The sequence below is a fragment of the Malus sylvestris genome, chromosome 10 (genome assembly GCF_916048215.2).
Source record: "Malus sylvestris chromosome 10, drMalSylv7.2, whole genome shotgun sequence".
NCBI lineage: Eukaryota > Viridiplantae > Streptophyta > Magnoliopsida > Rosales > Rosaceae > Malus > Malus sylvestris.
In genome coordinates this window covers 25,638,510-25,650,955 of record NC_062269.1, presented here as the reverse complement: position 1 = coordinate 25,650,955, position 12,446 = coordinate 25,638,510, and the positions used below count along the sequence as shown (strand labels likewise).

Below are 12,446 nucleotides of genomic sequence, written 5' to 3'. Positions count from 1 at the left end.
TATAAAAATCACTTTTAGAAGAAATCCATACTCATTCTTCTATACTCATGAACTTGTCCACACAAATGAATTTTCTTTCCACGACTCCATCTCCATGCCTGACCACATTTCCCACCAACCCAATAAATAGTGCCAAAATAATGTGAATAAAATTACTTTCCTCCCTCCAACTTCCAACCGATTGCAAAGACTCCTCCGAAAAGCGTCAAGTCGTTTTCATCATTCAAACGCTTACCCATGAATAATAAAGACGCATGTTAATAATTCAATCTTTATAGTTTACAAAATATAATTTAATAGTCTCCCAGATATTAGCCCTTGCACACTCCTTGTCGTTCCCACAATCCCGGAAAATCTGAAAGTTCCCAGCTTTACATGATTCGGAGCTCAAAATTCAATCAACTCAAGTTGAAAACTTCAGGCAATCAAATTTCCCAGAATCCCCAAATTCCATGGCCTTGAATTCCTCTCCTCCATATCCCAGTTCACCCGCCGCCATTCCCGTCGTCGCCACCCTCTCTTCCCCTTTCGAAAACCCGCCTCCGTCCCAAGATGGGCCCAACGGTTCGACCCGGAAGCCCATTAGCCTCTGGCCGGGAATGTACCAGTCGCCTGTGACGAATGCGCTGTGGGAGGCGAGGTCTAAAATTTTCGAGAGGTTTTTTCTGGACCCGCCGAAAGATGCCCCTCCGCAGAGCGAGTTGCTGAACAAAACGCCGTCGCAGAGCAGGACTTCGATTCTGTACAATTTCTCGACGGATTATATATTGCGGGAGCAGTACAGGGATCCTTGGAACGAGGTCCGAATTGGGAAGTTGCTTGAAGACCTTGATGCTTTAGCTGGAACCATTTCTGTAAAGGTAGAATTTTTGTACTGTTTAGTGTAATTGGATTTGTGGGTTCTGCTTGACATTTGATTACTTGAACTGGGTTGTGATTGTTAGTGTAAAAAAGTTGTGATTGATTAGGCCGAATTGCACTTCTAATCCGTAAAGCCCCGAGCTTTCGGACTATAACATGTTAGGAAGTTTCTGGTTTGGGTTTTTTGATTGTGGTCTTGGAGTTTGGAAATGATTGATCCGTCTTGGTATATTCCGCAGTGTTTCAACTTTTTTCTGAATCCCAAATTGTAGGAATTATTATCTTTCAAGGTTTGCATTGTCCTAAGGAGCTGCCATAATCTGGAGTGCTTTTTGTTTGAGGTTTTGATTGATTTTGTTTCTATTGAGAATGGTAATGTAAGTCATCGGAACGGCGTCTTGTTTGGTCAGGAGACAGTTTCTGCTCTTTTTATTGCTAGTTGAACAGAAAGATCGGTGCCATCAAATTTGGACGGTCGTGAGCATTGAATAACTTTGGTACTATTTATGTATATGCAAACGGGGAGTAAGGAAGCCGGGTGATGGTCATGTGCAGCGAAATTCTGTTTGCCTGTAAATGTTCATATAATGCAGTGATTCACGTTATGTGCTTGTCAAAATGTATCCTCTGTTGTTTTAATCTAGTCGAATTGAATTTGTCTTTTATATAGACTCAAGAATGATCATATTGAATTAAATTTGTTCCTGTGTGAATTTCTTGCTTGTAACTTTTCATGTAATGAACACCTTTATTTTATACCTTTGTATGGATCAGCACTGTTGCGACGACAATAGCACAACAAGGCCACTCTTATTGGTCACGGCATCTGTTGACAAGATTGTTCTGAAGAAGCCAATTAGTGTTGATATTGATCTGAAAATAGTGGGTGCTGTCATATGGGTTGGACGGTCATCTATTGAGATTCAACTAGAAGTTATTCAGTCAGCAACAGGTACTTATGAATTTGACGTAACTTTATATTTGAAGTCTGATAATCTTTGAAAGTTTGGGACGTTTTCCAGCATTTTCCTCATAAGGATTAACTTCTATTAAAATTTTGCAATTGCATTCTAAATGTTAGAATTTGCTTATGGACACTGGTGTCTCCTTCAAATTTGAGTGTAATGCATAATAAGCGGTTTGCCTCTGTTTAACGTAATCTTGATATCTTGAAACAAAACTCACTAAATCTACAAAAGGGCAGTTATAAGAACGACGATCCATTTTGTCATTCTGTCAGTGTCAACTATAAAATGAGTATTATATTATCAGCCTGCTCTTCTAAAAGTGATCTTTTAACTTTATGCTCTTCTTTATGGGAAGGGATGTTCTTAATGCTCTGACTGATCAGACTTACATAAGTAAACTTTTTTGGCAGACGGATCTGACATTGCAGATTCAGTAGCCCTTTCAGCAAACTTCATATTTGTGGCCCGTGATTCTAAGACTGGGAAAGCTGCCCCAGTTAATCGGTTATCGCCAGAAACTCAAAGAGAAATATTGCTTTTCGAGGAAGCGGAAGCCAGAAATAATCTGAGGAAAAGAAAGAGAGGAGGAGGAGACAGAAGGGAGTTTGAGAATGGAGAATTAAATGGAGTTAAAACACTGTTGGCTGAGGGAAGGATCTTCTGTGATATGCCTGCCTTGGCAGACAGAGATAGCATTCTTCTAAAGGATACCCGCTTGGAAAACTCATTGATCTGCCAACCACAACAGAGAAACATCCATGGTCGGATCTTTGGAGGGTTTTTGATGCACCGAGCATTTGAATTGGCTTTCTCCACGGCTTATGCCTTTGCAGGCTTGGTGCCTTGCTTTCTAGAAGTCGATCACGTTGACTTCTTGAAACCTGTGAGTACCCCATTGACATCATTCTTTTGATTGTTAGAATTAACCATATTATCATTATCTTCCCTTTCGAAGCATTTTCTGGTTCCCTTTTTGTCGTTCATCTTAATCCAAATTATCTTTATCCTGTTATTTTGGCTTTCGAAGAATGAGCTAAGATTTCCCATTTGTACGATTTTGTGTTAGAAATATGTGAAGCATTATGTTTTAATGAGCAGGTGGACGTTGGAGATTTCCTGCGTTTCAAATCTTGTGTTCTCTACACAGAAGTTCAGAATCCGGATCAACCTCTAATTAATATCGAAGTTGTTGCCCATGTTACCAGGCCTGAACTCAGGTCTACTGAGGTATGTTCCTCCAACTGCACTTTCAAAGAACAAGAAACTTAAGTCTACCTTTAAATGAATGCCTTTAGAAGTTGACACTGCTACAGTTTCCATTACCCATTTCACTTTTGAGGAATTTTCAATTTTATGCTCTATTCACTGAAGAATATCCTTTTCAGATAATTGTATATCTTTACTGTCTCGTTTTTAAACAGGTGTCGAACACATTTTATTTCACTTTCACCGTACGCCCTGAGGCAAAGGCCACAAAAAATGGATTCAGGATACTGAATGTGGTTCCGGCAACAGAGGAAGAAGCACGTCATATAGTAGAACGCATGGATGCTCAAGCCTTGCTTTCAACAAAAGGAGTCATCAGCAAATAAACACGACCATTAATCATACGAGCCAATAGGCAGCGAAGAGGCTAATAACTGTAAGTGACGTGTGAAAAAGCAAATGTCGAAGAAAGCCTTGAAAAAAGGGACCATATAACTGAAATTAAGCCTCATCTGCACCCAAACAGTTGATATGTATTTTAAACAGAAAGGGGTGCTATTTATCTCATAATTACTGATGTGTAGTGCTTGTTAAATAAAATGTGATATCAAATTGCCATTCAACTGTTCAAGACCACGTATTTACTTTTCATCTCCGATTTGTGAAGCAAAATAAATGGTGTAGACTCATTTGTGCATGTGAAAGAAAGATTACGGTTTAGAGCAGTTGTGGGATACGGACCAGGTGGTTAGGGCAATGTGTCTGTCCCTTGCATCCAGAGTTCGAATCCACATCCTTGTATATTAGAGTATGATTAAAATATTGCTACGTTTAAAAGAAAGACTTGGGTAAAATGGATTTTGGACACAGGAAAACTTCTTTGTACAAGGTTGACATATTCTTCTGTCTCTTTTTTTTTTTGTTGGAAGATATTCTTCTGTCTCTTCTACCCACAAAATGTTAGGAATTTATTAGTTTATTTAGAAAATTATTAGAGATTTAATTTAATTTTGTATTAGGGTATATTTGGTATTTTGCATATTACGGGTTTCTGGACAAAAAATTGAAAGTTTTCCCATAACCACATGATGACACCAAGGCTCAGCTTTAGTCTTTTTCTTTTTGCATTGGTGATGGACTAGTTAACGGAACATATTCAAGATGATATCTTTTGGTGTATATTTTTCGCATATAATATAATGCTGATAGATGAAACGCAGGAGGGAGTAAATGTGAAACTATACCTTTGGCGGGAAATGTTGGACGCTAACTGTCTTCGCCTAAGTAGGTCAAAGACAGAGTATATGGAATGCAAGTTCAGTAAGGGCCTAAATGAGATAGGAGTGACGGTTGGAGATCAGGAAGTACCAAAGAATGAACGTTTTAGTTATCTTGGATTTATCTTGCAAAATAACGGGGAATTAGATGGAGATCTCAACCAAATACAAGTTGGATGGATAAAGTAGAAGAGTACATTAAGTGTGTTGAGTGATCGTCGTATGCCACTAAAGCTATAGGACGATAATAAAGTCAACAATGCTTTATGGCACGAAATGTTGAGCAGTCAAGAAGTAACACATGGAAAAACTAAGGGTAGCGACGATGAGAATGCTTTGTTGGATGTGTGAGCACACCAGAAAGGATTACGAACGAGGATACCCAAGGTAAAGTAGTAGTGGTCACAATTGAAGATAAGATGAGAGAAAATCATTAAGATGGTTTGGACACGTGAACCAAAGACCTACAGATGCTGCGGTTAGAAAATGCGACTATGAAACGAAGGCTCATGGCAAAAGGGTTAGAGGAAGACCTAAAAAGACTTTGAAATAGATTATAAGAAAAGATATGAAGTACTTAGAGCTAACAGAAAACTTGGAGCAAAATTGAGTGCAATGGCGTTCTAAGATTATATAGCCGACCTCGCTTAGTTGGATAAGGTTTGGCTGTTGTTGTTGTTGTTGTAGGGTTTCTTAGGTTTAGGTCTCTATAAATATTGCTTGTAATATAGTTTGAGAAGTCAGGCACAACGTAGTTTTTAGTTTGTAGCCGTTTCGGCATTCATAGTTCCATAGTTTGTTTGTTTGTCCATTTGGTACTCTAATTTTCAACTTAGTTCAAGGAAGGTTTAATCCTTCGAGATTTAATCTGCTCAAGGTGGGTATCAATTTGTTCGTTTGTTGCTGAGTATCGGTTCGTCATTGTTTGTTTTTTATGTCTCTCTGTCTAGTAGTAGGTAGGGTTTTGACATTGAAGAACAAAAAAATAGAAACAAAAGCGTCAACATCAGCTAGTCAATCAGTCAGAATCACCAAACCGGTCAGTCAATTAGAATCAACCAGCCAACCTGCATGTCTGCTTAATAAAGCCTGCATTTGTATCTAATTGTTGGCAAACTCACTTAGTATACCATCATGAGTTTGATTGAAGAGAAGGGGGGCATTGGAATTTATTAGTTTATTTATAAAATTAATTAGAGATTTGATTTTGTATTATGGTATTTTTTATATTTTGCACATTAGGGTTTCTTAAATTTATGTCTCTATAAATGTTGTAGTTTAAGAAGTAAGTAACACACAATGTAATGTTCAGTTTGTAGTCGTTTTGGTATTTTTGCTTACTTATTTTGCTATGTAGTTTATTTTTCATGCATTCGGTACTCTGCAACTCAATTTTTTTCCTTTTTATGTAAAGAAATTAGAAATTTTTGTAGAAAACAAATAAAGAGAAAAATTTGGAATTTATCCTTGCTGTCCTTTTAATTACTTTGCGTGGTTAAAGAAAAGTATATACCATAAAAAAGTATAAACTTGGGTCCAGATAAAGAAATTTGTTTCTTTACATGAAAAGAGATTAGATATTTCAACGGAGGCAGCGGCAGGACCCCAAAGGTCACTTTCCCTAAAAAACTAGTCATTTTTCCTTCATTTTTTTCAGTTTCCCAGTAAGCAGAATAATCTGTTTCCTTCACACATGCATGAGCATGATGGATACATGTGAAGTAGCCCTTAGTTGAAAACGACCTCTTCATTAATTTTACACCAAGAGGCGAGGGACAAGGATCCTCTCCTGATCATCTTTGTGGGAATCTGGAAGATCAATAAATCGTGTTCATTTATCGTACATCGTGCGATTAATTTTTGTTATTTACTGTTTATATTTAATTTTAAATAAATAATTTAAAATAATTTTTAGCCGTACGATATATGATGAACGAACACGATTGATTAATCATTTGAATCCTCACAAATAAGATCATAGGATCCTATTCCAGAGGAGACGACCTTATGATTCAAAAAGTAATTAGGGCAAAGTATATTTTACCCCTTTAAAGTTTTCAGTGTCTTCCTTGTCTTTAAAACGTTGCAATAGCATACTTGAAGTGGTGTCTTTAGTTGCTATAACCCGAAAATATTTACATAAAAATTTTCTAGGACGAGTCAGGCCAAAACGAGCTTTCTATATTTGAATACCATCTAGCCTCACGTTAGCACATCCCCTTAAGGATCGCACTCTTTGTTTCATGTGGACAAAAAAATAGAAAATCCTCGTCGGATCCTCTCTGTGAGGATCCTGGAAATTAGTTCATCATGTTCGTTCATCGTATATCGTACGGTCAAAAATCATTTTAAATATTTTTATTTAAAAATAAACATAAACAGTACATGACAAAAACTAATCACACGATATACGATAAACGAACACGATTCACGAATCTCCAAAATTATCACCAAAAGAATCCAAAGAGGATCCTGTTGGCAAAAAAAATAGTTACAAAGGATAAAAAATTACAAAAAATTATTGTATTTGAAAATCAAGTTGACTAAGAATCAAACACAACTAGTGCTAAGAATAAATTATAAAGAATAATTGGAGATAAAAGAGTGCGCATATTTGTGGATTTGTTTTTTTAATTTATCCAGAGCTGTCAATTTTTTCATTAAACATTAATTTTGGTCGATTACCTTAATAAACTTTTACAATTAATTATTTTTTTCTTTGAACTTTAATTTTAACTAATTACCTCTCTGAAAATAACCAATTTCCTCAATGATGCTAGATTTTATCATTTTAAAAGTTTTCATCTAATTTTTCATCAATTTTGAACTGTATGGAGGCAAAAAGAGTGAAATTTTTTTAATCTAATGGGGGGATTGGATATTTATAAATTTTAGAGGTAATCGATTAAAGCTAAAGTTCAAGTTCAAGGAAAAATTGACTAATTATAAAAGTTCAACAGAGTAATCGGCTAAAATTTAAGTTAAAAGAGATATTGGCAACTTAATACAAGTTCAGGGGCAAACCGATAAATAACTGTAAAAGAGTTATAGAGAATAAATTAGTGGTTTGATACAATTCAGAACATTTACATAAACTGTCTACAGTCAAGAATAAGCTGCATGACTGATCTTCCCAGAAACTATCTAGTCTGAATTACAACTTATTCTTCCCAGATAAAATCTCCTCCTCTGTATATAATCTATAGAACGCAAAATCGCTTACATGAATTTTTACAAGGACACAATTTGGGGGGTGGGGGGGGGGGTGGGGGGGGGGGGAACCTGAAGCTATATATAACATAAACCTGGCAAGCAGTTGCAAGCTGTTCAAACCGCCTACTTCAGGCGGTTTTACTAAATCGAACCAAAAAGTCATCCTGAAATGGGCTGCAGAAACTACGGAGCTGTGCTCTCATCATCGGACGAACTGTACCGCCTTAACCCATGAATTCCAGGAAGTACTTGTGGTGGCATTGGATTTACTGGAACTACTTGTGGCAGCATTGGATTTACTGGAACTATTTGTGGTAGCATTGGATTTACCGGAACTGGAAATTTGTGGGCGGTACTAACTTGGGTTCGCTCATTTATCATACCAACTTCCTTGCATACCCGATCAAGAACTGTAAGAAAGTCTCTGACCACCGTGAAGATTCTAAACGGGTGAGCTTCTTCCCTAGCGGAGTTTCCATGGAAGTACTCTGTAATCTCCTTCACCAGGGACAGTGCAACACTTTCTTGAGCTTGAAGTCTTATAATCTCCTCTTCAGCCAATTTCATGAACATGTTCATTGACTCTGAGAATTTCCGCCTGCTGTCATCTGATACTGTTGTCTCATTCAATTGCACAACCTCTGCGATGTTGCTAATTCCTTTAGAAAGCTTGGAAACATCACTGCTAAGCACATCAAAATCCATGGCAGCAGCTTTCTTCACATTACTGAGGTCTGAACTGAGAGCTGAAACAACTTGCAGGCCAAGCCTCCTGCACTTGACATCATCACTCAAAGTTGGGTTTGAAGTTTGATTGCCACCGGTGAGACGAGCACCTTCTGTTCTTATGATTTCTTGTACGACAAAATGCAGGAGTGTTGTTTTCCCATCTGCCCCCTTGACGTCAACCAGCTTGAGGAGTGTGTCCAGTTTGAAGGCATGGGCATCACCACGGTTTGTCCCAACATTCATCCGGTTTCCAGTCTTTAGAACAGCTTCCAGAAGCTTCAAGAACATCCTGCTGTTTCTCAATTCTTCACAGGCAGCCTAAATAAAGGAAATTCCAATGAGATAACGCCTGATGGAAAACTATCATTTCCCAATGGATAGAAATATCCATGTTAATTCAAACACATTTGATTTACTAATTAATGTTTTATGTGCCTTGGTATATTCCATCTTGATGGAAGCGTTTGCTTAATGTTACCATCTTAGCATAAGCAAACAAAAACGAATCTAACATCACATGTTAAAAGGAGAAAGGAATGGTGTGATTTACCTCCAGAGTTTCAAACGATTTTTTTAGGTACTCGATCTCAGACTCAAAATTAGTCACGTAAAGCATTGCATCAATCCTTCTAAATGCAAAAGGAACGTCAAGCAGCTCTTTCAAAAATCTCTCAGCAGGACCAAGCTTAACTGGTGAGTCGTCTTTGTATTCCTTCAGCTTACGTTCTTCTTCTTTGGTTGGAGCCATCTTCATTAGACTTTCAAGTAATTCAGTTCCAAGAGCATCCGAGTTTCCTGCATTCATAACCAATACCAACAAACACCATGAATTCACTATCACACAAAAATTATCACAAACCATTCCAGCTGCAGTCAATTTATTAGCTTGTAATAACTTTATATTTGGAATCTTGTTATGAACTTACGAAAAGTTGGTTTCATGAGGATTCAAATATTTCCCGTACCAACCAAATTTAAATTCTCAATTTAACTAAACGGCATGCTCACGTTATAACCAAAAGCATACAAGATATTACCACCAACGTTAAACAATTTTTGCAGTAAAGGAAGATATAGCCAATATTTAACGAATTTTACCTTCTAATAAAGCTTCGCAAACTTCCTCTATGGTCACATTGAGTGCCCTTAGCGAGATTGCAATATTTTGCGACTTTTTAGGATCAAGCACTCTGTTCTCTTGGTTCAGTGAGGGAAGAACTGCTGTTTCTTTTGGATTCGGGTTCGGTGTTTTTACAACAAACAATGTCTCTATCATTTCTTCATTCAATCTGCAACCAACCAATAATTCCACTAATTTAGTAGAGCAACACAGTATACCAACCTACTACATAATTTGTAAGTCTACCATAACAAGTAAAGCAAGTAAATGCAAATGAGTAACATCTTACTTGAAAGAGCTTGATCTAAGCTGATCCCACACCATTTCGCGGTCGGAGCTTGCTCTAACTTTATCCCAATGCAATGGCTTCAACTTGGGTTTCGGAGTCTCCTCAATCGGCTCCAACGGCGTAGAACTTGGTGGCAACTCCACCGGCGAAACAGAGACCTTTCCCGGGTTTTGAATCACAAAAGGTCTTGAAGGAGGTATGAGAGCTGGAGGCCTAGAGATCACTTGGCCAACTGGTGTTCTAGGACTTGGAGTCTCCCAGAGTCTCAGTGAAGGAGGCATTGGCGGTGGCGGCGGAGGAACCGAAAGAGGCTGCTTTAAACCAACACTAAACGCTCTCTCCGGCGAATTTGACAACGAAGACGATGAAGATGATGAAAGAGACTGCATTTTGGGATCCAAATGAATAAATGCTCGATCCGAAGCATTTGAAATTCTTGGTGAGGCAGCTGAGTTCTCCAAACCTCTCAGTGGTGACATAGAAGGTGAAAACGACTTGGCTTTTGAATCAGAACCGTCTGATTCTCTCTCCGGTGACGATGAACAATGTGATAATGGGGAAGGGGACTGATCATTCCGATCCGGAAAGGCCGTAACTTTCGTTAACCCATCTGTGTTGTTTCCGAAATTTAATTCCGGTGAAGAAATAGGAGAACTCTGACCCGAAACCACCGAAACTTTCGATAATGCATCTGGATTGATTCCGAAATGTCTCTCCGGTGACGAAATCAGCGAACTTTGATCCGTAACTACCGAAACTTTCGATGATGCATGTGGGTTGTTTCCGAAACCTCTCTCCGGTGAAGAAATCGGCGAACTTTGATCCGAAACGACCGAAACTTTCAGCGGTGCATCTGGGGTCTTCTCCAATTCTTTCTCCGGCGACGAAGATAACGAGGACATCGACGGAGACCCTCCGTTTCGGTCCGATGCAGATGGGTATTCGTCAGCAGCTCTCTCCGGCGAAGATAGTGGAGTCAACGACGGAGACCGTACATTGACGTCCCCAAACGGCGTCGTATAACGCGTGGCTGAGGGCTCCGGCAGTTTGGGCTCTTCTGGTCTTCTGTTAGGACTCAAAGTCACCGGAGGCGAGAGACTGATAGAGTGTGATCGAGGCGGTGAACCCAATTCGGAAGACGAGCAAGAACACGACGTGGTTTCGCTGCTTCTTCGGTCAAATACGCCACCCGCTACCGCCGCCAACATTCTCCTGGACCCGGATCCGTTTTCGTTGGAGCTCTCGCGATCGCCCGAAGACCCTCTGGGGGAATAGAACTCTTCTTCCTCTTCCTCTTCCTCTTCCTCATCGTCTCGGTCCTGAGTCGAACCCAGTTCGGCATTCTTGCAACGGCTCAGCCTCGAGATCTGCCGAGAAAGCGGCGGAAGCGGCTGGAGGTCCGGTGAGTCGACTTTCCGAGTTTCTAATTCGGCGCTTCGACCAACACTCCCGCCCGAGTCGACTCTCTCCTCAAGTGAGCGTGAATTGACCAATGTGCCCAGGTAAAGGAACTCGGAGCTGGTGGAGGAGCCGGTCCGGAGCTTGTGGGTCCCACTGTAGGAGTGGCCGAGATTGGGCGCCTGTAACAGCCTGTTGCTGTGCTCGGATCTAAGATACGACTTCTCGTCCTCATCCTCGTCGGGGAAGTTGCGGCTGTTGTGCCGTCTGCGACGGTAGAGGAAGAATGCGGATACGGCCACCACGATGGCGGCGGAGAGCACGGCGGCGATAGTGAGGCCGAGGAGCTTGTGGGAGCTGGAGTTTTTGGTGGGCTGGGGGACGATGAGGGAGGAGATGTTGGCGGGGAATGAGGCGAAGGCGGTGGCTGGGGCGGGAGGGGGAGGCGGAGGGGAAGGGTTGGATGGGAAAAATGGGGAATTGGGAGGGGGAGAATTGGAACTGGAAAATGGATACTTCGGGGGAGTTGGGTTCGGAGGAGGGGAAGGCGGGGATGGAGATGGTGGCTGAGTGGGCGGCGGCGAAGAAGATTCCTGCGGCAGAAATGGCTGGTGTAGGACTCTATAGTTTGGCCTTGGAGATGCAGTGAGTGGAGAGGATAAGAAGAGCAGGAGGAAGATGAAGAAGGTGGGCATTGTGGTGAGCTTGGAGATTGAGTTGCTGCAGAGTCCCCAGTGTTTTTGTGAGTGAAATTTGTCAGTCTAGAGAGAGAAAGGGAGGAGAGAGAAAGGGAAAGTGTGAAAAAGTTGTATTTTGAGAGTGAAAAGGGGTTATAGAAATGGGAAATGGTCTGTTGGTGGTGGTGGCAAGTGAGGGCAGCTGCATCCAGCTAAGATTCTTACTTGGAGTTGGACTGCTGTTTTAGTGAGATGTTTGCTTGCTAGTCGGTAGTTGCTACTACTTCCACCAGTGGAACGCTGGGACTGTTTTGTGTTTGTGTCCACTCTTTGGTTTTGTTTTGTTGTGGTTAAAATTTAATTATTGTGTGGTCTATGTTGGGATTATACTCTGCACACAGTTAATGCTACAGTTGAAGGGGAAGTTGGGAGGATGTGAGAACTCTCAAAACTTTGTTAATTAGGAATAGGCAGGTGTCCAAGTCTAATCATGAACAAGACATTCTCCATGGAAGAGTTGGGTGTTACTTTTTGAAAATTTGAGATGTTCTTCAAATATGTCTTTCAATTGCTAGATGAATTGCTTGTATGGACATTAGGCAGGGTAGCTGCTAGTCTCATGTCTTTGTATGTGTTGCTAGGGGCATTTGTTGATAGATTCACTTTGACATGTTTGTATTTGTTGACATACTCGCTCGAAAACTATTG

The 12,446-nt window shown here is 40.3% G+C and overlaps 2 protein-coding genes across 2 annotated transcripts; one reads left to right on the top strand and one right to left on the bottom strand.

Moving 5' to 3' along the window:
* Positions 1–235: 235 nt before the first annotated feature.
* LOC126586841 (acyl-coenzyme A thioesterase 2, chloroplastic-like) lies at positions 236–3,658 on the top strand. Its single transcript, XM_050251802.1, has 5 exons — positions 236–860; positions 1,636–1,813; positions 2,240–2,712; positions 2,928–3,056; positions 3,251–3,658. The coding sequence occupies exons 1-5, from the start codon at positions 453–455 to the stop codon at positions 3,419–3,421; spliced, it is 1,359 nt and encodes a 452-aa protein (XP_050107759.1). The 5' UTR covers positions 236–452; the 3' UTR covers positions 3,422–3,658.
* A 3,685-nt stretch (positions 3,659–7,343) lies between these two features.
* Positions 7,344–11,986, bottom strand: LOC126586434 (formin-like protein 1). The gene is made up of 4 exons (XM_050251277.1): positions 9,664–11,986; positions 9,353–9,543; positions 8,805–9,049; positions 7,344–8,572 (listed from the first exon to the last, which is right to left on the bottom strand). Exons 1-4 carry the CDS (start codon positions 11,754–11,756, stop codon positions 7,709–7,711), a joined length of 3,393 nt encoding a protein of 1,130 aa, XP_050107234.1. The 5' UTR covers positions 11,757–11,986; the 3' UTR covers positions 7,344–7,708.
* Positions 11,987–12,446: the final 460 nt, after the last annotated feature.